General features: G+C 40.8%; 1 protein-coding gene across 1 annotated transcript in view; it reads left to right on the top strand.

The window, feature by feature from the left end:
* otog (otogelin) overlaps positions 1–16,565 on the top strand; it is a 45,656-nt gene extending 29,091 nt beyond the window's left edge. The window contains exons 31-52 of the mRNA XM_044029604.1: positions 419–536; positions 833–912; positions 1,337–4,101; positions 4,461–4,638; positions 4,773–4,924; positions 5,018–5,107; positions 5,211–5,397; positions 5,538–5,758; positions 6,024–6,162; positions 6,270–6,458; positions 6,840–7,049; positions 7,156–7,260; positions 7,716–7,820; positions 7,944–8,048; positions 9,230–9,270; positions 9,534–9,609; positions 9,736–9,914; positions 10,056–10,160; positions 10,331–10,450; positions 10,981–11,026; positions 14,011–14,090; positions 15,206–16,565. Of these exons, the coding sequence (XP_043885539.1) occupies positions 419–536; positions 833–912; positions 1,337–4,101; positions 4,461–4,638; positions 4,773–4,924; positions 5,018–5,107; positions 5,211–5,397; positions 5,538–5,758; positions 6,024–6,162; positions 6,270–6,458; positions 6,840–7,049; positions 7,156–7,260; positions 7,716–7,820; positions 7,944–8,048; positions 9,230–9,270; positions 9,534–9,609; positions 9,736–9,914; positions 10,056–10,160; positions 10,331–10,450; positions 10,981–11,026; positions 14,011–14,090; positions 15,206–15,406 (5,492 nt within the window). The 3' untranslated portion in view covers positions 15,407–16,565. The remainder of the gene's footprint in view (positions 1–418; positions 537–832; positions 913–1,336; positions 4,102–4,460; positions 4,639–4,772; positions 4,925–5,017; positions 5,108–5,210; positions 5,398–5,537; positions 5,759–6,023; positions 6,163–6,269; positions 6,459–6,839; positions 7,050–7,155; positions 7,261–7,715; positions 7,821–7,943; positions 8,049–9,229; positions 9,271–9,533; positions 9,610–9,735; positions 9,915–10,055; positions 10,161–10,330; positions 10,451–10,980; positions 11,027–14,010; positions 14,091–15,205) is intronic.
* The last annotated feature ends 10,109 nt before the right edge of the window (positions 16,566–26,674 follow it).

Below are 26,674 nucleotides of genomic sequence, written 5' to 3'. Positions count from 1 at the left end.
AATGATATACTTCTCAAATACAACTTTTCTTCTAGATGTATTGGGATTTATGTTTCATAAACATAACACAGTGTTAGGTTTTTAGGTGTTAATGTGTTCAAAACCTATTAAATGTATTTTAAGTATCAGTTTCCAAAGATGCCAAACATGTTATTTATATGATGTCCAGAATATGGAAAAGTTTAATGACACGTTTACATAAAATTCAGTTTCTTATAAAACAATTTTACAATTAAATCTGACCTGGAACAATTTGTTAATGCAAACTTAAATTTAGTTTTCTGTTTTGACGTTCAGAATATGAAATATCAAAAATATCAAAATGAACATCACAGGTTTTACTATTTCACTCAAGGAAAAATGTCGCTTCTTTGAGTGGAAAGGTTTCACAAGTAAAAAGTTCATTCTTTTCAATCAGGCTCCAGCTCAGAAGTCCCACCACATCCTGTATGTCAATGGAGATACGACTCCTGTGTCAGTCCCTGCTTCAAGACCTGCAGCGACCCATCGGCCGAAGCCTGCATCACCATCCCACAGTCAGTGAGATCTTTGTTCTTCTGTCTTTAATTTCCAGTCTGGATTCAGGTGTTACCTCCCAATGATCTAATGGAGGTGAACAATTATCTTTCTGATGATTTATGTAAAATCATATATTCTTGATTGAAAATTAATCATAATCCATCTCTCTTTTCATGAGGAAATTTCTTTCCTTATTTGAGTTCGAGTTGCTAGTTTGAGTGATCATATTTTCTGTACAAAGTTTTCAATAGCCTAGAACATAGTACATAACTACACACACACACACAAAAGCCATATGTTTCTTTATTTACAGAGTGGAGGGCTGCCTTCCTGTCTGTGCCCCACACATGGTCTTGGATGAGGTCACTCATCGCTGTGTCCATGTGGAAGACTGTGAGTATCCCTTTGTTGATTTGAGTTATTAAACTGACTTCTTATGAACCACCATAATGAGTGGGATTATCAAAATAAGATTTTCATGAGGAGGAGCTATTTTAAAAATATTGAAAAGATCTTTAATTGCCAGAGGACTCTTCCTGTTAAAGGTTTGTTTCTTGCCTAGTGTGTGCACATTGTGTGAATTGTTGGGTCTCTCTTCTCCTTTCTTCATAATATTGTAAGCTTTCTGCCTTACTATGTGAAGCGACTTGAGATATTGTTGTTAATAAATCTTTACATAAACCCACATCAGCATACAGCACATGCCCCCATCTGTGTGGGTGCTGACCTCTTCAATTAGTTGCTAATTAACCAGAAATAAAATCTGTTTCAAAACTGTGTTGGTAAATAAACGTCTTATTTATTTGTTTGGTTTCAGGCATCAAGGCTCCTGTTGTCGTGCAGCCATCCACTTCATCCACAGCTCAGTCCACCTCTGCATCCACTACAAGCACCACCATAAGCACCACTGCCTCCTCCACCCTCCTGAAGACCACAGTTACCACTGAATCATCAGCTTCTCCTCACACTAGTCCTACCACTAAACTCACTACAGCTCCTCCAGGCATCAGCACACAGGCCACATCTACCACACCGCCTGCTCCCTCTGATGAACCAACACGACCTGTTACTGCAACCTTTTCTTCACCTCCTGAACTTTCCAAAACACTCGGACCCCTGTCTTCCCCAACAGCCCCGCCTCTTGTCCAGCCAGAGCAGCTGTCTACAGCCAAAGTGACCGAAAACCCTCCCACCACTATAACAGCTACAACAGCATGGATGCCTGGGACTGGGGTCACCGTAAGCCCCATTGGCCGCAGCACTCCAAAGATGACCAGCACACCTTTTACTATCACTGCTCTGTTCTTGAGCACCATCTCCACCAAACCTGCAGACTCACTTAATACCACTGCCACGACCCTGCAGACAGCCACACCCACAGCACTGACCACCACCTCCACTGAGGGACCAACCACCACCAGTGCTCCCCATCCTGTTCTTGTGCACCCAACCAAAGAGACCACAGAGGCTACAACACCTTCATCAGCAGTTACTCCAACTGTGGCAGCTTCGAGCTCAGGTGCTGGTCTAATCTCAGAAACATCTAAAGTTACAGACACAACCATTGTTCCCAGTACAACTACGAGTGCTTACACAGACACGAGTACAAAGACTGTAACAGTGGAGAGACTATCTTCAACCACAACCACACCAGTCCCTCCTGGCCTACTCAGCACAACACTCACAACTGCTTCACCTCTCCCCACTATGCCTCCTGTCGAAACAGGAACTGTGTCTTTGCCCACAGCCACTTCGTTAAAAACCACCGCATCTGTAACACTCATCGCACCTTTCAGCACCAGTAAAACAACACCATATATGATTCAAGAGACAACAGCACCTGCTTCTACCTCAGAGAAGAGTCTGTATACCACATCTACTAAACTGACAACCTCCACTACATCAGTACCTGAGGAAACAACATCAACCCAACACGATGTTGCACCCACCACTGCTTGGTCCTCAGCTGCTACAGCCTGGAGAACAACAACAAAGAAAGTGGACATACCTGAAACTTCTGTTTCTGAAATATCGGCAGCTGCCACTACAGCAACGGCTACACTTACAGAGACTACAGACACAACAACAACTCCCGTGTCCATCTCTACAACCTACATCGAGAGTACTTCCTGGTCTGCTGCTGTCCCAACTACAGAGAGAACAACTCAGACATTCCCAAGACCTTCAGAGGTTTCAAGAGTGTCCACCACGTCCACTGGTCGGCCTGTCACAACAAAACAAATTGCACTTCCAGAGTCTCATACAGAAACCACTACAGTATCACTTACACCCACAACAGAGAGCTTCACTCGTCCTCCAGCTACAACACGTACCTCTGAGTCATGGCGTCCCCCCCATCAGGACACCTCCTCTACCCCAGTCTACACCTCGTCAGTCACAACACCAGCGGTCACTTCTGAAATTCATGTGGCCTCTTCCACTACAATCACTGAAGTACCTCATCCTCCAGTTACAGCAACAAAACAGTTAGTCACCTCTGCAACGTCAACATCGTCCACAGCTTCCACTGCTCCAACTACAACCTTTTATAAAATTTTAACTGCAGGAATTGGAGCCACCGGAAGCAGTAAACTGGTCACACCCCCGCCACCTGAACCGGGTGCACCCGAGACTCATCTCACCACAGCTGCTACAAAGTCCCCACCAGCTATTGTCACCGCAACACTCAGACCTGTTGTACAGCCGCTTACAGAGGCGACACATCCAGTGACAGGCAGAGTGGAGGTGTCAACAAGAGCCACAACTACGCCGCCTCCATCTTGGTCACCACTGCACACAACCACTGTAGCAGCTCCAAGGCCTATGACTTTGCCTGAAAAAGTCACCACCCGACTGGTGTCCACCATAAGAGCTACACCTGCCTCAGCAACTGCAACCGTCACACGCACAACGGCCCTCAGGACGACTCCCAGAGTTGCTGTGACAACAAGAGTTACCCCAAGAGTCACAGTGACTGAGAGGTCAACCATCAGGCCAATCACTGCAAGGGTTACCGTAGCATCAAGGCCCTCTACAGTAGTCACCAGATCAACCACTCCCCGCCTTCCAGTGGTCACATCAAGCACCAGCACTACAACCACACCTGGAGCGCCATCTGTAACTGTGCAAACATCTCCCGACACAGTCACTACAGTGAGCACAACAGAACATGCTGCCTCAATCATAGCAGTTCCAGACTTGACCACCGTAACTGCTCCAGTGCCTGTTCCTACTCTAATGACAGCCACAGCATCAACTGCCATCCCCACAACGACCAGCAGAGAGACTGTCTCATCTGAGAGAACTCTGGCTACTAAAGAGACTGACGTGTCCCCATCCACCCCCCAACCGGTGACGTCTCCACCTGAGATCTCCACCCATGAGCACGGTATCCCCTCTCCTGCTGTGACGCCACATCCAACAACCACCACCGTGCAAACCACTGAGCCAGTGGTGGATCAAAGCAGTCCAGGTGCAACAATACCGTCTGTAACGACATCCCCTCATGCACCAGTGGAAACAACCAGACACACAGCCAAGGACACAACGTCTGTGGCAGTGTCCCCTACAGGAATGTGCGCTGTGGGTTCACTTATCATACATTTCTTTCAATCACACAGAATTAATTAGAACATACTGCTAGGTTGATTGAATCTTAAATAAATGAAATATATACAGCTGCATCATTAGCATTAGCTTTATCCAGATTTTAAAAAAGTTAATACAGTAAATAATGTCATAAAAATGTTCCATCTGCATTTTTCTGCATATTTTATTTAGCTTATATATTCTGAACTCATGGCCTTTTCAAGTTAAGCAACTCATACTATGCAATGCTATGTTGTGGAGTACAGTCAGATTTTGGGGGAAACAATTCTCTGCTTAGTTTTTTTTTGTTGTGTAACCCCTGATTTTAAGATTTTGATTTTGTTTTCATCCAGCCTCCATATGCAGAGATTGTTGATGAGTGCACCAAGTACATCTGCGTCAACAACCAGCTTGTCCTGTTTAACAAATCTCAAAGCTGTCCCTTCACCTCTGAACCACCGAACTGTGGCCTGCTCGGCTTTGCTGTCCAGGTCAATGGGGACAAGTGCTGCCCTCAGTGGGACTGTCCATGTAAGAAAAACACATACGATCTATGAGTTAATAATATTGTGAGTCTGCTTGTGATGACTGTCTTATATTTTATTTTATTTTTTTATCTTTGTTCTGACACATGGATGACATTTTGTTTGCTTGAATCTTTCCAGGTCGCTGCTCAATGTTTCCGGACCTGAACGTGATCACGTTTGATGGGAACAGTGTTGCTGTCTACAAGGCTGCCTCATACATAGTCACCCAGCTGCCCAATGAGACTGTCAGTGTCCTGGTTCAGGAGTGTCCTGCCGATTCTGAGTCACCAGTAAGTCAATTTCAAGTTTTCATGGAATGATGAGAACAGAATTCACTGAATTGATTTGTCACCGATTTTCCTTATTTTTCCTCTTTTCTCAAGCTCCTGTGGAATTTTACTAACCTTTGTCTTGTGGCCCTAAACATCACACACAAATCCAACCACATCGTCATCAACAGGCTGCAGAGGAGGGTAAGAGTTGCTCCCTTCCTGTGCTGATGTTTCCTTTGTATGTTTTGTGACACATGAGAATTGATTACATGTCTGATTACATGCACTCTCTGTTTTCCCTCAGCTCTATGTAAATACGCGGTACGCCAAACCTCGTTTTAAAAAATATGGCTTTGAAATCTACGACACAGGCAACATGTATCTGATTCGTAGCCCTGCCGGTCTGAGGCTGCAGTGGTATCACAGCACTGGCATGATGGTAATCGACACTGACAGCTCCAGCAACAAGCTTTCTACACTGGGCCTCTGTGGTAAGAGTAGCCATTACTTTATTCATCACTTTCGTTATATGTAAAGAAGAACAAAGCATTAAAAAACTCTTTAATAATGAAAGCAGCTGCATTTGACACATTCATGGACATGTGATGTTCATCTGATTTTAAACCCACAGGTTTTTGTGATGGCGACCCAACCAATGACCTGACTTTGGCCAACGGCACCACGGTGGGTGTAAGTGAGGATCCGGCCGTGTTCATTGACAGCTGGCAGGTTCCCAACACGACCAGTTACATCAGCCAAAGCCGCCGCCGTGAGCTCAACTGTTCGACCAGCGACTGCTCCAGCTGCCTGGCAATGTTGCACCACCGCAACTTCTCCCCCTGCCATGCCTTTGTACGTGTTAACTCATCAGTGTTCTGTTTTCATGGTTCATTTTTTATCACAGAAGAAATAGTATCCTAATGAAAACCTTTAGTATAGTATAATTTCCAAAAATCCTACCAATGTATAGAATCTATCAATGATTTTCTGCCTTTACCACATAATATAAACTTTATTATATACTATATACTTGTTCCCCTTTTATTTTACGATAATAATAACAATTGTTATTATTATCATAATCAGTTTTATCTTATCGTCTCTTTGTTTTTCTCAGGTGCCACCCAGTACATTTTGTGAGGTTTGGATACGAGATGCAGAGTACGTCAACAACCAGTGTGTGGCGTTGGCTGCGTATGTGGCCTCTTGTCACAAATTTAATATCTGCATTGAGTGGAGGAGTCCAGAATACTGCCGTAAGTTTGTGAAACAATGCAAAGAACACCAGTGTATGACCTAAATAACAACCATAAATCCTAAGGTTGCATCTCAAACAACAGTATGTTTGTTTCTCTTGCTTCAGCCTTTGTGTGTCCCAACACCCTGCGGTATCAGGCCTGTCTGCCAGCTTGCACCTCCCAGTCCTGCCCCAACCACGACTTTGACTCTGACCCAGACCAGTGCACCGGCCTGACCGAGGGCTGTGTGTGTCCTGAGGGAACGCTCCTCCACCGGCCGTACTCTGCCCTCTGCGTGTCACCTGACAAGTGTGGTAAGATACAAGCTTTACAGCCAGTGTCAGCATTTCAAACTCAAACATTCAGTGATTATGACATCGTGAGCCTGGCAGATCAGTTCAGTTCAGAGTTGTATTGTCAAGAGGAAATTTGTATTGCAGTTGGAAATCCAAAAACATTAAAAAACTATTAAAGAAACACAATAATCAAGGACACAGACACGCACAGCACAACCAAAGCTGACTTAAAACAATCCCAATACATTTTCAGATGGAAACCTCCAAATGCATACATTAAGTATCTTCTATTTCATCTTCTTAACATTTTAAGAACTCGTCTAAACACTTAAGAAAATGCTACATTGCTACAAAATGACACATTACTTGCTGCTGTATTTATACCTCATGTGTTCACAGCTTGCACAGACAGCTCCGGCGTTCCTCATGCAAACGGCGAGATGTGGAAAGCCTCGAAGGACGCCTGCTGCATGTACCGCTGCGACAAAGACACCATCGTTCCCGTCGAATACAACTGCTCCAGCGTGGCAGTTCCCGTGTGCAGTCGAGCAGGCGAGGTGGTCATCAGTCTGGCCGATGACACCAGCTGCTGCCCACAGAAAGTCTGCGGTGAGGCTGCGAGGTTTCCCCAGCAGTTTGTATTTGTATTTGTATAAAATTATCTGAAAAGTTGAAACGTAAAATGTTAACGCGATTTGATTTTTTTTGACGACAGTGTGTAACCAGAGCCTGTGCGACCTGCCGCCTCCTGCGTGTAAATATGGGGAGAAGCTGGTGTCATACTACAAACAGGAGTCCTGCTGTCCACACTTTGTGTGTGGTGAGTTTCTATTACACATAAGTGGACACCATTTTTATTTGTCTGTGTCTGCTTAAATTTGTTTCACCTTTCAAGTATGAAATTTATATTAACTGTTTCTCAGGGAAACTTACTTACACAATGTGTTTCAGTGACGGGATCATTAAAAGGGCTTCAGAATGACTTTATAATGAGGTGCACCTGCAAGTAGATTGTGGCTGAAGCTGGGAGTTTTATGTTTTTATGTGGAGTGGGAGTCTCTTTACAGATGATTTGATTAGAATTAAATATAACTTCATAAATCACATCATTTACCTACTCATGATTCTAATGTATCTGGAATACCTTGAGGTGTCTTCATATTTGGCATTAGTGTTCACTTGGACTCAAAGATGACCTGATTAGACGGTAGTGGTCAAAAGTGGAAAACAAAATACGCTATATATCTTTTATGATAATCTCTCGACATGTTTCAGAGTGTGATTCTGAGCTCTGTGAGTCCAACGTTCCCATGTGCAGAGATGACCAGATTCTGATCGCCACCAGAGCTGACAGCAGCTGCTGTCTGGCCCACATCTGCAGTCAGTTCATACACCCACACACGCACACACACACAAAATCAACACATTCAGCCATCAGCAAATCAGTAGCTGGTTAATGCACATTCCACCATTGTGACATATAAGCGTGTGTGTTTCCCTCAGTGTGCTCCTCCTCTTGTCCGGCGAAGCCTTCTCTCTGCCAGGATGGCGAGGTGCTGACAATTGATGGCAACACCACTCACCGCTGCTGCCCCACCTACCAGTGTGGTCAGAGCACACACGCACACACATATTTATTGTAATAACTTGATCATCTTTTCTGTCCTAGTGACGTGAACTCATTAACAACCTTCCTCCTGTTTTTCCCTTTTAAATGTCAACATTATATCTCATTTAATTGTCTTTATCATAAATGTTTGTCTTTTGTTCTGTCTGCAATTTAACACAGACGTCAGTGGTGGGAAATACTTTTACACAAGTGTAGGATTTAGGCATATATTTAGAGTTCTTGTTCTCTACCTAAGTATTTTGTTTTCAAGATACTTCTTCTCTATTTTAGAGATAAATATTGTGGAAAATATATTAAATGATAATTGTGGAATATGCTAAAAATGAGAAAACTCTAATCTGTTCTGCTGTAATGACCACAACTGCATGTGTAAATGTATTTTGTTTGTGTGTGTGCATGTGTGCATGTGTGCATGTGTGCATATGCAGTGTGCGAGCCGTACAGATGTCCTCAGCTCAGTTGTCCTGTCGGAATGGCAGTGCTTTCGGTGGCCGTTCCCGGACGTTGCTGCCCCAACCAAACATGCGGTGCGTCTTGTGACAGTTTGTGATGTATTAAGGCAGAGGTGAAAAGAGCACTCAAATATTCTACTCAAGTAAAAGTACCACTATTTTGATACAATTTTACTTAAGTACAAGGAAAAGTACTGGTCTAAAAATATACTCAAGTTTAAGTAAAAAAGTAGCTTGTTTAAAAAGTAAAAGTTACTTTTTGAACAAGGTTGGGTTTCTTTGCTGCATCGTGCAAAAAAGACAAAATCTCACATTAATCGTTTTCCTGTTCTCATGCCAGTTTACGGTACGTGATTTTTTATTTTAATTATTATTTTTTTTAATTCAGGCCAACATTTTTTTTTACTGCATGTGATTAAAAATGTAGTGACATACAGTACTTAAAAAAAACACCTACTCAATTACAGTAATGTGAGTAAATGTAAATCATTATTTTCCACCTCTGTATTCAAATCATAATGAACAAACCTGCTCATACCATTGTTTGTATTTCTTTGGTTTGCAACTGTTGACATCAAACTCACAATTGTACTTAATTTGGTTTATGAGCTGTTGTTTGAGTTTAAATAACAGAATCTTGTCAGCCATCAGACATCTAAGAGAAATGAAACTCATATTTGATGATTGTGTATGTTATCTGTTTTCAGAATGTTCCTGTGAAAAGATTGCTTCCCCAAAATGTGACCTGGTACGTCTTAACTTTTTAAAATTCAGTCTTTCTGCGTGGACACATAATGGTGTCTTTTACAGTATGTAATGTTTACTGTGTGTATTTATAGAGCTCAAAGGAGTTGAATAGGTAGTTGTTGTTTTTAAACAGGTGCAGGTACATCTTGATCGTATATATATCTATATATATAGATATATATCTATATATATCTATATATATATAGATATATATATGTATATATCTATATATGTATATGAATTTTTTTTTCCAATATCCTGCAGGGAGAGGCTGCTCAGCTGGACCGGGCCTTCATGTCAGACCCACAGAACCAGTGTGCCTGCAAAAGATACAAGTGTGGTGAGCCCTGCTGCAAAATTTTGTTGTTTGAAGTTAAACAACCAAAATATTTCTTACCATAAACTAGCAGGAAGTCCACTAGAAAACTGTTGTATTCACAACTGTACTATCCTTGTGTGTGTTCAGTGCGTGAAGCAGTGTGTGTGTTTGGTGAGCGGGGAGTGCTGAGGCCAGGTCAGACCCTAGTGGAGCATGGGGACGATGGCTTGTGTCACAGCAGGCAGTGCAGCCGCAGCCTCGACCCGGCCAGCGGCTTCCACCTGCTCCGCACCTCCAGCATCAATTGCTCCACCCACTGCCAGCCAGTAAGATCACCACACACAAACACACGAACACATGCACACAGACACAGTCTTTTATCAGTTGGAATAAACTTTCCATCCCTTTCCTTCATATTTGTTGTCTTGATTGTGCTGCCAAAGTTAAAAGTTTACGGGTGTTTTCAGAATCAGATCTACATCCCTCCCAAGGACCAGTCGACGTGCTGTGGTGTTTGTAAAAATATTTCCTGTCTCTATGAACATGAGAATGGGACAGCTGCTCTTTACAAGGTAAAATAAATGTCTTTTCATTGCTTTTAATTACATGACACAATTCATGCAGCTATTATTAACAACAGACTTGTTTTTAACTCAGCCTAATTCATTTATTATAATATCAACATGTAGCTGCTGTTTTACCGATGTAGATGTTTGAAGATGTTACTGTGTTTCTTTGTCAGCCGGGGAAATCCTGGGTGTCAAACTGCTTGAAGTTCGACTGCACAGACACTTTGTCTGGACCCACGCTCGTCTCCTACTCGTTCAGCTGCCCCCCCTTCAATGAAACCGAGTGTGTGAAGGTCAGCCTCGATAATGATAATAAAACTGCAATAATACTGTTGATTAATGATGCCATTACATAGATCACTTAAGACAAGACTATGAAGTAAGTAATATTTTCGATTTGTACTTCAGATTCTTCTACTTCTTCTTTTCGTTACTGTAAGGCTTGTTTTATTTTTCTTTAATTGTTGACTTAATTTGTGCAATGTCTATATTTGCACACAGGCTGTGCATTTGTAATGAAAAGTCAATAAAGAAGTTAAATCATATATTTTAAATGTAAAAAATATTTAGATATTAAAATTTAGATTTGTAGAGTTTATAGGACCGATCAGCTCCATGACATGGGTTGAACATTAAGTTTATATTTGCCAGATTTATTCACACAGAGCTGTTTTTCATGGCTGACAGAGTTATGAACTTAAAGAGAAGCATAACATCACTTGTGTAAGAAATATGATGAGACTGATTTGCTTCCCTCTGTCTTGTAGTTTGTGGTAAACTACTCTGAATACCAAACACAGTTTTGTCTCTCATTTGCTCCCAGGTTGGTGGAACTATCGTAAGTTACATGGATGGATGCTGTAAAACATGTGAGTAACTGATGCGGGTGTAGCAGCAGTACTGTAGTTAGCGTAGCGCTGTAGGCTGCAGCTGATACAGACGAGTTCCTTCACCTGTTGCTCAACATGTTTCCGACATGTTTGCCCTTCAGTTTGTCCTTTTCAGGCCAAAATCTTAATCCGCACTCTGCTGTCATCTCCATCACATTTGTCTACTGTTTATTCTGATTAGAAAGAAATCTGTCAGTGACTTCACTGTCGGCAAGTACATTTTCAAAGTGCCAAATGATTAAAATAGGGTCTCACTGAAAGGCATCTGATTACATTCAAGTGGGTTTGTGGTTTGTGTGCTGCAGCTTACCCTCATGTACAAATCCCACCAGGTACTGGATTCCCTCTGTTCCCTTTCCCCGTTAGCCCCTTGACTCCCACAGTTAACACAAACTGTGAACAAGGTACAAAAACAACAAGGCTTGTCAGTGCCATTGTTGATATTCAACAATGTACTCCCTCGAAAAAACAAAACACAATAAAGCAATAACACAGAACACACATGAAACCCCAAAAGTTTGACTCACTGGTAGAAGATTCCTCTCAGTTGTGTCTCATTAAAGGTAATTTATATTAAAATCAGTAGAAATGACACATTCACAGCAGGTAATCTATAGCTTATCTATGTTTATTGTCTATTTTATTTTTTTATTTTTTTAAATGATGTCATCAACTGGTGCCCAGGCAGGAATCATTTATACTGGCCTAAATAATGATGTCACACTTGAGAGGACTGAAATGTAAGGTCCCTATTCTCGCCCAGAGGATCATGTACATATACATTTCAGCTAAACTCTTTCCCCATTTAGCACTGTCTGGGCAGTGCATTGTTGATTGCCAACAATGTGCTGTTGGTAGTGGCCCAGTAGTCGGGCTTAGAAGTCTGCATGTGTCAGTAGATTTACTGATGTGGGCTGGTGTTGGTGGGAGGATGCAGGGGTCTTTTCACACAAAGGGCGGCTGCTCTGGGGGAGCTGTGTGGAAAACTCAAGTTACTGTGTGAGGCATTTTATCACTAAAGATACATGAATGATGTGAGGACTTATTTCCCTTTAGAAAAACACAAACTCTTTGCAACACAACATACTAACCTCTCACTTAGTGTCACACATATCACCAGTAAAGAGCAACAGCACACTGGCAGCAGAAAAATCCCTGGCTAGTTCACAGTGAGCGAGTGGGCAAGTGTTCTGTCTCCTGCATGCTCGCCATCTGTGAACAGCAAAACTCCATGTCTAAAAATAGTTACATTTCCACACTATTGTTGATGGCTTTTGTACGACAGAGTCAAGGGCTGAACTGAAGACATTTGTATTTAATATATTTTGAGACTAAAGTTGTAATATTATGAGACTAAAGTCGTAATATTATGAGACTAAAGTCATAATCTTCTGAGAATAAAGTCACAATATTACACACAGACTTAGGAGGAAATGGCTGGTAGTGGTCAACTGCAAGGCTAAAGTTGGTTACATCTGCATTCTGTTACTATTTGATAATAATAATTATTATAATATATATAATTAAATAATGATAAAAAACAATCTCATAAATGTATGACTTTATTTTCATATTATTATGACTTTATTGTTGCGATATTATGACTTTTGTTCTCATAATATTATTCTCTATTATTCTCTTCAGTTTGGTCCTAATACTCGTCGTAGTTTTGCTAATGTTAGCTTATTCATTTTATTGAATTAATCTTGGATTGTCAGCTAAAAGCAAATAAACTTTATTTATTCTATTTATTTGCACTTGTTATTAATTGCAGTTTCAAAGGAGGAGCAATCATGTTGTCATTTTGGTGCTGCATTTAAAACATAAAAATAGTGATTATTCAACACATTAAACCTCCAGAAGGGAAATGACTGGGATTTGTGCCGCACATAGCAACTTCATGTTTATGCTCTGTTGTTTTGTTTTAGTAGTACAGTGGTTAAGTAGTACAGTTTCTGTAGGTATAAATACAAGGACATGACATCCTGCTCATGTGACTCATCTCTGCAGCTGCCATATTAGAGCGTGGTTCTGACCATTTCAGTAAAAATATCAGTGTTTCCAAGGAAATGTCAAAACCAGGCAACAGAAAACATCATTTACACAAATAACTTCATAGAGGAAAATGATTGAGTGGCAAACCTTATATTTAAATTTAAATCACAATAAGAAATGCTTCTTCAAATGATGCAGGTACTTCTCAAACGACGTTGAGGGCCACCAAGCATCCAGTCTGGTCAGGAGGTGTCAAACTTTGTCAAACCATTAGCAATATTTGTGATGATTGATATTTCACAGAATTTCAAAATAAAAGTGATAGATATGGAACAATATCTAGTAGACAATAATCTGTATATCTGTTGCTAAAAAATCAAAACAGAAATTTTAACTTGATAACTTGAAGTGCCAGGCCTCTGATGCAGGGTAAGCTTGTAAATTGCTTGGTTATACTAATATAATATACTCTTTATAATTGTAAAAATATAAAAGTATTTTAGTGTAAAAACTGCTGCTGTGACACACACATGCATTCTGAGATTTTTGCCTATTCTTTTCTAATACAGCAGCTGCACTGATGTCTTACTGAAAAGGAGCTGGATCTATCCGTGAAGCTTATTGTAGCATGTTTACACACTGTTGTTTGGGGTTTATGTGTTTCGTTTGAAGCTGTTTTATGAAAATGGTAAGTGCATGATGGTTGTCTTCATTCCTTTGATTTGTGTTATGTCTTAGTTGTATTACATTTTCCTCCCTCCTTTGCTTTTAACTGTGAAACATTGTTCTCTGTCTTCCTTCATCTAACCCGTCATCCAGGCACTTATACTTAACTTTCAAGGCTTGTGCATGATCAACAGCGTCAACACCTTCCACAGTTTGTTTTTCTTTTTCCTGTCATCCCCTTTTTTCTTTGCTCTGTCTCTACTTATGCTCACTTTGTTTTGACTAATTTGTCACATGAACAGGCAAAGAAGATGGAAAGTCGTGTCAGAAAGTGACAGTGAGGATGACGATCAGGAAGAATGACTGCCGCAGCAACAGGCCGGTATGTCTTGAGTAACGCAGTTATTTACTTCCAGACAACTCAGAAATGAAATGTATTTAATAATTGGAAACTTTATTTTCCAACACTCACTTGAGTTGTAATATTTATTATTTATTTATTATTTATAATCCGTTTCTTGGAATGGACAAAACTTCCAAGAGGATTATATGACAATGTTTTTGCATAGATTTATTTGTGTCTGTTTAGAATTATTTAAACTACAGTGGACATGTACTAATATGTCGTCTCACAGCTGCAGTTCTTCTGTTTGAATTAGCTCCCTCTACTGTTATCATCTCGTACAGTGAACAGCGAGAAAAGCCGAGAGCGGCCATGGTTGCTACTATATTTTTTTCAATCCATTATCTCGAGATCACGGAATAATCAATTTGTTATTCGGGGATAACAAGATAAATGAATGTGTTTTCTTGTGATAACGAGATAATTCTGGAGAGACTGTAGAGTGTCAGGTTCATAATCACAGGGATTGACCCCTCAGGCACTGCCTCTTGTTGGGGAGGAATCAAACAACCTGTAAACAGACCCAAACTGTATCATCATTCTCATGCTACACTGCTCTGGGCTCAAAAACATCCATGACGCACAGTAGGCAAGACGCACAGATTAGATAGAGATAGAGATTAGACAGCTTTATTGACCTTTCGTCTCACTGCCCCGGTGCCAACAACTCTCATTTTTTCTTTGATTACAACAATCAATGCAATCTCCACAGCAGCTGAACGAGTGTCATGTGACAATTGGGTGGTGACCTCATTAATGTATTTTTGGGGATAACAGAAATATATCGTATGGACTGTGAACAATATCTGCTCCTCTTCCATAGAAAGATTTTTTATTCAGTAAATATGATTTGGTGAGTGTGCATATTGCAACCACACACATTATTGACAGTATTTGTCTGATAATAATTGATTCAGGTACTTAATCACTTTAGGAGTTTATTTCTAGTTACAGTATGTTCCAACCATGTGGAAGGGAGTGACCTTATCTTTTTTAGAATAGCAGCAGAAAAATAGCAGCAAGATGGTAGCATCTGTATCTGGAATTTTTGGAGATGTAGTGCAAATCTGACTGACTTTTTCCGTGCTGTGCAGGTGAACATTGTGTCATGTGACGGGAAGTGTCCATCTGCCAGCATCTACAACTACAACATCAACACGTACGCTCGCTTCTGCAAGTGCTGCAGGGAGACGGGGCTGCAGCGTCGCTCCGTGCAGCTCTACTGCTCCAGCAACGCAACCTGGGTCAGCTACACCATCCAGGAGCCCACTGACTGCTCCTGCCAGTGGTCCTGAACACACACACACTCAGTAACCTGCTCTGGTTCCTCTGCTGGTAAGGAGGTGGTACTGCAACCTGTGTTCCTCAGCAGCAGCGCTGAGGGTGTCAAGTCAAACCAACGTGGCTGTGGCAGCTTTCAAATCAGTGTTACGTCAGATCATCATCAGTTTAACCAACAGCATGCGTTACATAGAACCAATGAGAGTGTGGTGGAGCAGACTGCTCATCTGTAACTTCAGGCCAGTACTGTTCATTATTATAATTACAATATTGAAAGAAAGACAAGTTCAGATAATATACACCTTTTTATTTTCTTAACTATCCTCTGTGATTCATACAGTTGTATCAAACATCGCGATGTTTCAATAAGAGCAATGTCTGTATTGGGCTCAGTGACTTTTCGTCCACTTATGTACAGGCTGACTGTTGCATTAAGGTAACTGCAGGAAAAGATACATGTAGCTAAAGTCATTATTAGATCTCAGATTACCGTCAATCATTCATGAGCACAATTTCAATGAGTTACTTGATGTTTGGCTCAAAGAAAATTGTGATGTTTGTTCTACTTTGACTTGAAACCAACTGCTCTTTAGCGCTGCTGCTGCTGCACCGCCACCTCCCTGTCAGTCTGCAGAATAAAATATCCAATTAAGCAAAGAATTTAGCTCGTCTTCAGTCCTGAATTACAAAGATTAAGGGCAACACATTTAAAAAAATAATCAGGTGCTTCTGGCCATGGAGCCCTGGGGTGTGTTTGTGTGCTTTTCCCCTGTCACGGTCATCGTCTGATTGCAGATTTATATTTTACCAGAATTCCCTAGTTGCTTTGTAAATAACTCAAGTTTCCTAACTTTTTGAAAATGATTTGCAATATCAAATTTCTTAGATATTTAGCTTTAAGTAAGACAGCAATAAACTGTATATCTGCTGATTACCCGCGTATTTTAAGTAATCGGTGTTAGTGAGGTGGATTAACTGATTTACATCCAGTAGTATGTGGAGCACTTTATTTATTTATTGGAGTTTTTGATAGAGGAAAAATATTCGACTCAAATGGAGAACAAAGACAGCAAACATTGGCACAAAAACAGGGCACAGAACATTCAAAGAGACGGTGTTGGAGTCGTATAGATGCATGTTTCTCGTGTTAAAAAAAGGATTTGTATCATACAAATGTACATTTGCATTTTCAATAAATGTTTCCTTTTGAAAAATGAAAAAAATCTTTGTCTGTTTTAAAATGTAATTCTTTTTTTGTTGAAATACCACATGTTTAATATTTATAATATTTCTACTGTCTTTTTTATGTCAACGTTGAATCGTGATGTTTTCTGTAGTAATGATAAATCTGTCTACCCGCAGTTATCCTGTGGTAATGCATACCATATAATAGTGTCATAATTGTTACTAGTTAATCTCACTCAACTTGATATGTAATGATCTGGTGCTTGTCCCACTATCAGTTCATTATGTTTGCCATATAACACACTAATGTGATGTGTTATTTTTTTAGCATGCGTTAAACTCGTCCCTGTTTTGCCATCATCACTGAAACACGGTGAAATCGTTATTCTGACTCCACTGGCACTTTTTTGAGCCAGAGCAGATGTGAGACTGTTCAGACCATTCTGCCAGTTCACCATTAATTGCAGAGACTCAGTGTCCAGTATCAGTCAACTAGTAAACCAGATGTGTGAAGATGGATACCGAGAGGAAGTCAAACTCTGGCCCAGACCTACTGACTGGTCCCAACACACGGTTGATTACATGCCGGGACACGTTGGCACAGACAAATGGAAAATGATATGGAGCAGTGAGCTCACAAAATCCAGGGACTAGCACTTTATAGCAGACATGTGAGCTGTCAGCCTTTATATTGGACTTTGTGCTGAGACAGACTAAGCTGCCAAGACCTGCGGCCTGTTCTGGTTGAAACTAATTCAGACTAACGAGACGTTGTCAGACTAAAAGCGTTTTCATCCAGTTTATTTGGTTTGTAACTCTGGCTCAGATGAGCTTGAAATAATACAGATTCTTAGGTACAAGTTTCCACGGTTTAGATATAACCTGTGAATGTGGTCAGACTTTATAATCTTTAATGTTTTCTTTTACAGCCGCACTATCACAGGTGGTCAAAGGGAGCAGATGTCTGAGGCTCAAGTGCAACTGTTAGCAGGTAATCCTAATGAGTGTAATGTGCTGTAATGTATGTGCCCCCCCCCCACCATAATTCTTGACCGACTCAGATAGCAAAGGAATGAAAACTTTCTGAATGAATGAAAATGTGCATAAAAAGATTAGAACACAGACTTGTGTGGCGTGATGAGGATGTTACAATGTTCCTGAAGATAATGTTTTATACATTTTTTATAAGTGTTTTTTATCATGTGTTTGTTCATTTGAAGTCAGACAGGTTTTATTTTCTCCTGGTCTCTGCTGCCAAACATGCAAATCATTTTCTGCTGCAACAGCTGAACCATTGTTACCTGATCCTTGATTAAACCAACTGTTTATGTGCATGTACTATATCTTAATATTCATATTGAAGCAGTGGACTTAGACTCACAAACCCTGTTAGGTAGATGTTGTAAAGCTGGCATTGACTCACAGCTGCTGGTTTGACTGCTGACATCTATCTGAGTGGACCACCACCCAGAAATACTCACTGATGTCACTACACATGTAGCTGCAGAGCCCCGACAATCTGCTGCTTTAATCCTCTAGATGAAGTCATGGTCATGAAGTATCTGAATGGGCCTGTAGGGCAGAGGGATCCTGAACCTCTAAATGAAAAAGTATCAAGGTTTATACAAACAAACAAATAATTCAAAGATGCAAAATTACCAAAACACAAGAGGACACAGTGAGCTTGACTTGACAAATAACTGCAAAGAAACACAAAACAACCACATTCAACCAAAAAGAGACAAAACAAACAACAAAATAATAAAAACGCAAATAACCTCAACACAAACACTTGAATACATATAAGGAGCTTTTCCACTACATGGCAAGGCACAGCACAGCACAGCACACCTCAGCAGTTAGTTCATTTTCCATTAGTATAGACGAATCTGGTGAAGTACCGGAAGTAAACAATCCACCATTGTTGCGGCATTGTCTCCCTCCAGTATACGTGCGATTGAATGGGAGCTGTAATAAGAAGTGTACATTACTACTTTTACCTGTACTTTTATTACAGCATTAATTAAGACAACGATGTCTAGGAAGTCGGGAAGAACCTGCGCAATTCTCGGCTAGTCAGTCATTTTTGTCAGTCATTTTTACATTACATTGTCATCTGCTTAGTTACTTTTAAAATCATAATTTGCTACTGAGTAGGCCTACAATTTAAATTAATATCCAGATCTCTGCAGAACGCCACAGCAGGCACAGGTTTGGAGAAGTGACCGTGAGCACTGTGCAGAACAGAGCAGGACAGCAGAGAGTGACAGACGACGTGCCACCGCAGTAATGGCGGCTCGCCTATAGTACCTCCTCAATGTGGGCGTGGTCATCATACGGCTACATGACACTTCCGTGACTTTGTTTTACACATGACACACACAAACTTGTGACTAGTGACTTGTAAAGCAGTTGTTTTCAGTGTACCGAATCATTAGAATCAGTTAATTCAAAAGTTTAGTTCAGTACTTCCTCCATGACCAGAGCACAGTCTGACTGGACGCCACTGGACTGAAATACAGCGGCAGGGTTTGTGATGCAGCTCGCGATCACAGGCTTTCAGCAGTGCTGTGGCTAAATACACCAGACTCCTCTGTCAAATACTGAGATTTATACACCTTTTAGACAGATTAATGCACATTGTCAGCATGTTCAGCATGGTTCACTTTGATTCTTGAGTCAAATGTCTTGCTTATGCCTCTTCCAGTGACGACACTCTGACCAATCTGACGACGTCACATTAGTATTGGATCAGCTCGCTTAGAACCTCGCCAGAGCAGGTACTAAAAAAGTACCAGGTACCAGGTACTATCACTAACTGTGTAGTGGAAAAGCACCAATACAAGTTTTAAAAGATTGACATACAACTTGTGTGCTGCAGAACACATCCTGATGTGGACATAAATGACTTACTTACTCTCAGGGTTTCCATGTAAGAGTTAACAGTGGTTGTGCTGTAAAGTGTTTTGTTATGGGGGTGTGGGGGAATAAAGGAGTCATCTTTCCTCTGTAATCCTGCTACAACAGCTGTACCCCCACACACACACACACACACACACAAATACAATCTCTCTCTACTGTATCAATACACTTCCCTGTCTACTAAGATTCCAGATCACCTTCAAAATCTAACAATAATAATAATAATCTAATAATCTTTCTTGGGCCGTAATCTACTTCCTCAGAAAACGTCTCTACCTTCCTTCACCTTTTGACTTATGCTGATCACACACAGATAAACAACTTTACCTCTTTGGCAGTGGTCATAAACATTTCTTGTCACATAACTACATCTTCCATCTTCAGTTCAATATTCAGCAACGTTCTTGCTCAAGAAGAGAACAATTTTAAATGTTCACATGACTAGTGAGAACTAATCTCAAATTCTGTATTTAATTGAGGATTTGCCGCATTTCATGCAACTAATACACGGTGAATTTTAATCACAGTGAAGCGTTCATGTAGAGCTGTGTCCAGAATCCTGACAGTGATGAGTTGATGGGTCCATTTCTTGACCCCACTTCCTTCCTGTTCAGGTCAGAAGCTCATAAAACAGATCAGCACTGTCACCACTTCAATCACTGGCCCTTTTGTCACCGCGTCTTTGAACAGAACAGCAGCGGCAGGAGTGAAAAAACAGACCTGATGCGCAGGGACAGAGAAGGAGTGCAGCACATTTGTCCCCTCTACAGGAAGTGACATGATGGCTTTGTTATAGCAGCAGCAGCAGCAGAGAGCAGGATGACTTGATTTAACCTTCAACTCTGAGTAGAGAACTGATCTGTTCTCAAGACCATAACCTCTTTGAGCTGAACTGAAAATAATGTCCTTCAACTCTTTGGTCACAGTCAAAAAGTAGTACATGTTGTGTAACAGTAATATAAATAAAACTGCATTTATAAAAGGTAAATTATAAAACAACTGAAATAAACAGAAGACAGTAAACTTGTAGCCTTTTTTAATTGTAAAAGTTAATAGTACAGTATTCATGCATGCAGTGGTGCATGCATGAGTATCAAATACAATAGTGAAACATTAAATTGAAGAAAAAAAGAAAGAAAAGTTCAACCACATGGACTAAGATGGATAAATTGAGATATTGCACGAAAACACAAAGGATGTCTCTGACAGCCTAGACAGTCGGTAGACTTGACCCGGCTCCTGATATAAATACAAATAAAAAGGCTCATTCTGGGATAAAAGGAAAAATAGCAATTCATACGATTAGGTGTACACTTATAAAAAAGTAAATGTAATTATTTTACCTATTTATTTTTTATTTGACTTCATTTTCATTTTCTCAACACTTCTGGTAATTCACATCTCATAATACTGATTCATAACAGAGAGAAAAAAAACAGGAGGACGTTTCAGAAACAATGTTTTGCAGAACATTTGACAGACGTGATGAGTCACACGTGAGTGATCAGAGTTCAGCTGCTGCTGTGTGTTGACCTGCTCTCACGCACTACTGTAGCTACTGGATATTTACGACTGTGCTGCAGCCACAGTGTATTTAAGGTCTCACAGCATTTACATCTGTAGTATAACTGATATCAAGTTATAATGAATTATTTCTGATGGGTTTTTTTTGAGTTACAAATTAATTTTCCATCGTAAAAATATTGACATTTTTTCAACAATGTATTTTTGCATATCAAAACCAACACTTTTATTTTGAAATTCTCCATCCAACTTTATTTTGTAAAGCACTTTAAAACAGTGGACCAAAGTGGTGGACAGAATAATAGATTAAAGACATAAAGTCAATACATCACATTTAAAAGCAACCAAGGTTGACCAAAGTGCTTTTTTTCCAGACCGATCAATCAATCAATCAATCAATCAATCAATTAAATGAATACAACACATAAATACAAAAAAATATTAGGGTAATATTGTCTATGTACAGTTAATTTTAACCCACAGTGCTTAACACATTTATTAGACCACCACCCAATGTAAGGTTTGTGCCACAGCTGCCACAAATTGACAACATTAGTAATTATCAAAATCATTTTTATGTTGTCTATAATTGTTAATACACCAGTATGTAGTAGCTCTTTCACTGAAAAGGGTATTTTTTTAATGCTAAAATATAATTAGGTGCCTGCAGCCGCAAGGCATTCTAGTCAGAACTCCCTAGAGTTCTCACTAGATTGCATTGCGTTGCAAGCATCTATTGTAATCCTACGCGTTTATTCCGTTTCTTCTTATTATTCTCGCACCCTCCCAAAAGTTTGCCGCGCTACTCCTCCCGCAGTTTTGAGAAACCCCCAACACAAGTTACATCAAAACGTGCGCCTTGACCGGGAATCGTGTGCTATGTCTTTTCTAAGACTTTCGAGTAACCATGGCGACACAAATCGCGAAAAACTGCGATTAATTTCCACTCACACAATAATGGGAAACGGCCAAAATTTTGAGAAAAACCAAGCCCGCTTTGGAGCATCACAGTGTCGTCATACTTTAACGTAGAAACGTGGTTGAAACTTTAAACGAGTCACAAGACTTGGGACTTTTCTGACCCAAGTCAAAGTTTTGATACATGTTACGGTTTTTAAACAATCGCAGTTTACGTTTTGTACTTTTTTTCGACGCTTTCTGATTTTATAATGATTGTGTGAGTGGTTTGTGAAGTGTGTGGGCGGATCGCTAGAGTGGCCCACTCTAGCGAGATCCAACAAAATAATCACCAAAAATCTCTAAACAAACTCCTCTCCTGCCCACAATTTCCAACCTACACTGATAATTTTTACATCAAAACGTTGCCATGGGTGTCGTGTAACCCTGTGTGTGTTTTCATGTTCATATGACTTGTAGTTTTTCTTAAAATCACCTCAAAGCGCAGACAACTCCGGTCACACTCTCCATTGACTCCCATGTTAAAATGTCTGCTTTTGAGTTCTGGGAAAATCAAGACGAGGGTGATTTTAAAACTGTGATTTCTCTGTCAATTCACGTCCGTTTGTCGCAAATTTAAATGTGGGAGTTGCCGAAAGCCTCCTGACGCTCACAAACCAAAAATTTTATCTCTATCATCAACCGTTCTTGAAATATGACAATTTTAAAACATGCTGTTTTCTCTGCTTTCTCTGCTGGTTTTGGAGAGATAGAGACAGTCGTGTGTTTGCGTGTGTGTGTGTGTGCGTGTGTGTAAGGAGCAGAGGGGACTTTGGGAGGGGCTTGTCAGTCACTCTGTATTCTTCCACCCAAAACTTTGACGTCTAACTCCTCCCACAGTTTTGAGAAAACCCCCACACATGTTATATCAAAACGTGCGGCTCGACCGGGACTTGTGTGCGATGACTATTTCTAAGCGTTTCAAGTAACCATGGCGGCAAAAATCGCAAAAAACTGCCATATAACTTCCACATACACATGAATGGGAAACAGAGGGGCTTGTGAATCTCTCTCCCCCTCTCTCCTTTAAAACTTGGTCTTTTAAAGGGTGACTCCACCAAAATGTCCACGTACTTCCAAGGTGGATTGGATCCAAATCATATAACTTCCACATGCCGCAAGAACTGCAGGCACCCTCGAAATTTCGGCACGGAATTGCCGATCTAGTTCCGCTTATTATTCCTCTTCCGTACGTTTTTTGCCGCGCTACTCCTCCCGCAGCTTTGAGAAAACCCCAACACAAGTTATATCAAAACGTGCGCCTTGACCGGGAATCGTGAGCTATGTCTTTTCTAAGACTTTCGCGTAACCATGGCGACAGAAATCGCGAAAATGTAAAATAATTTTCACTAATTTCCACTCACACAATAATGGGAAACCGAAAACAACCAAGCCCACTTCGGAGCATCACAGTGTCGTCATACTTTAACGTAGAAACGTGGTTGGAACTTTAAACGGGTCACAAGACTTGGGACTTTTCTGACCTAAGTCAAAGTTTTGATCCATGTTACGGTTTTTAAACAATCGCAGTTTACGTTTTGTACTTTTTTTTTACGTTTTCAGATTTTATAATGAGTGTGTATTGCGTTGTGTAGGCGGCAGCTAGAGTGTGCCACTCTAGCGAGATCCAGCAAAATAATCACCAAAAATCTCTAAACAAACTCTTCTCCTGCCCACAATTTCCAACCTACACTGATAATTTTTACATCAAAACGTTGCCATGGGCGTCGTCTAACCCTGTGTGCGTTTTCATGTTCATATGACTTGTAGTTTTTCTTAAAATCACCTCAAAGCGCAGACAACTCCGGTCACACTCTCCATTGACTCCCATGTTAAAATGTCTGCTTTTGAGTTCTGGAAAAATCAAGACGAGAGTGATTTTAAAACTGTGATTTCTCTGTCAATTCACGTCCGTTTGTCACAAATTTAAATGTGGGAGTTGCCGAAAGCCTCCTGACGCTCACAAACCAAAAATTTTATCTCTATCATCAACCGTTCTTGAAATATGACAATTTTAAAACATGCTGTTTTCACTGATTTCTCTGCTGGTTTAGGAGAGATAGAGACAAGCGTGTGTTTGCGTGTGTGTGCGTAAGGAGCAGAGGGGACTTTGGGAGGGGCTTGTCAGTCTCTCTGTATTCTTCCACCCAAGACTTTGACGTCTAACTCCTCCCACAGTTTTGAGAAAACCCCCACACATGTTATATCAAAACGTGCGGCTCGACCGGGACTTGTGTGCGATGACTATTTCTAAGCGTTTCAAGTAACCATGGCGACAAAAATCGCAAAAAACTGCCATATAACTTCTCTCTCCTTTAAAATAAAACAAGGGGCTTGTCCAAGTACTTCCAAGGTGGATTGGATCCAAATCTCCGGCCATATAACTTCCACATGCCGCAAGAACTGCAGGCACCCTCGAAATTTCGGCACGGAATTGCCGATCTAGTTAGGTGCCTGCAGCCACAAGGCATACTAGTCAGAACCCTAGGGTTCTCACTAGAATGCATTGTGCTGCGAGCACATCTTGTAATCCTACGCGTTTATTAGGTGCCTGCAGCCGCAAGGCATTCTAGTCAGAACTCCCTAGAGTTCTCACTAGATTGCATTGCGTTGCAAGCATCTCTTGATATTCCACTGGCGTTTATTAGGTGCCTGCAGCAACAAGGCATACTAGTGAGAACCTAGAGTTCTCACTAGAATGCATTGTGCGGAAGCACCTATTGATATTCCAACGCGCGTTTATTAGGTGCCTGCAGCAACAATGCATACTAGTGAGAACCTAGAGTTCTCACTAGAATGCATTGTGCGGAAGCACCTATTGATATTCCAACGCGCGTTTATTCCGCTTGATATTCTCGCGCCCCGCCAAAAGTTTGGCACGCTTCTCCTCCCGCAGTTTTGAGAAACCCCCAACACAAGTTATATCAAAACGTGCGCCTTGACCGGGAATCGTGTGCTATGACTTTTCTAAGACTTTCGCGTAACCATGGCGACAGAAATCGCAAAAATGTAAAATAATTTCCACTCACACAATAATGGGAAACCGAAAAAAACCAAGCCCGCTTTGGAGCATCACAGTGTCGTCATACTTTAACGTAGAAACGTGGTTGGAACTTTAAACGGGTCACAGGACTTGGGACTTTTCTGACCTAAGTCGACATTTTGATCCATGTTACGGTTTTTAAACAATCGCAGTTTACGTTTTGTACTTTTTTTTTTACGTTTTCAGATTTTATAATGGGTGTGTATGTGGTGTGTAGGCGGTAGCTAGAGTGGCCCACTCTAGCGAGATCCAGCAAAATAATCACCAAAAATCTCTAAACAAACTCCTCTCCTGCCCACAATTTCCAACCTACACTGATAATTTTTACATCAAAACGTTGCCATGGGCGTCGTCTAACCCTGTGTGTGTTTTCATGTTCATATGACTTGTAGTTTTTCTTAAAATCACCTCAAAGCGCAGAGAGTCATGGTCACACTCTCCACCCACCTCAATGTTAAAATGTCTGCTTTTGAGTTCTGGAAAAATCAAGACGAGGGTGATTTTAAAACTGTGATTTCTCTGTCAATTCATGCCCGTTTGTCACCAATTTAAATGTGGGAGTTGCCGAAAGCCTCCTGACGCTCACAAACCAAAAATTTTATCTCTATCATCAACCGTTCTTGAAATATGACAACTTTAAAACATGCTGTTTTCTCTGCTTTCTCTGCTGGTTTTGGAGAGATAGAGACAGAGTGTGTGCGTGTGTTTGCGTGTGTGTGCGTGTAAGGAGCAGAGGGGACTTTGGGAGGGGCTTGTCAGTCTCTCTGTATTCTTCCACCCAAAACTATGACGTCTAACTCCTCCCACAGTTTTGAGAAAACCCCCACACATGTTATATCAAAACGTGCGGCTCGACCGGGACTTGTGTGCGATGACTATTTCTAAGCGTTTCAAGTAACCATGGCCACAAAAATCGCAAAAAACTGCCATATAACTTCTCTCTCCTTTAAAACTTAAAAAATATGTCCTCGTACTTCCAAGGTGGATTGGATCCAAATCTCCGGCCATATAACTTCCACATGCCGCAAGAACTGCAGGCACCCTCGAAATTTCGGCACGGAATTGCCGATCTAGTTATTATTGTCATCCATGAATTTTCAAAAAAAGGAAAGATTAAATAGCATAGCACATTATTGTTTCTTGAATAAATGATACTTATTTACTTACATTCCTGAACAGAAAAATAGGTTTTAGTGGCTGAATGTTATGATTGATTAATTTCTGACTTCTCACTGCCCAGTGAGTCGGCTCAAATGTGGGTGTGAAAAGGTGAATTCAGTTTGTTTTTTTGCCAAATAAATAACAGTAACATTTCTAGTTTTAAACACGTCTTTGAAAGATTTCTTAAAATACTTCTCGTTTTATGACAGGTGGTCTAATACGTTTGTTGAGCACTGTATGTAGAGCTCTTCACTCAGAGAAGCAAGTGTAACTGTCCATTATGGGATAACCAGCTTGTTCCCATAAGGCTGTTTACATCCCATTACAGCCATTAGTCACGCCCATCACAGTGTGACGAGAGGTCAACCACCTATGTCATGTGATAGGAAGTAGTAAGTCAGAGTGAGGGGTGACACTCTCAGCTGTACACCTGTCCACCTCTACTAAGACACACAGCAGCTGTCTCTGTGCCTGTACGTTGTGCAACCGG

This window comes from Solea senegalensis, linkage group LG7, assembly GCF_019176455.1.
Source record: "Solea senegalensis isolate Sse05_10M linkage group LG7, IFAPA_SoseM_1, whole genome shotgun sequence".
Lineage (NCBI taxonomy): Eukaryota > Metazoa > Chordata > Actinopteri > Pleuronectiformes > Soleidae > Solea > Solea senegalensis.
This window is presented reverse-complemented; position numbering and strand designations above follow the sequence as displayed.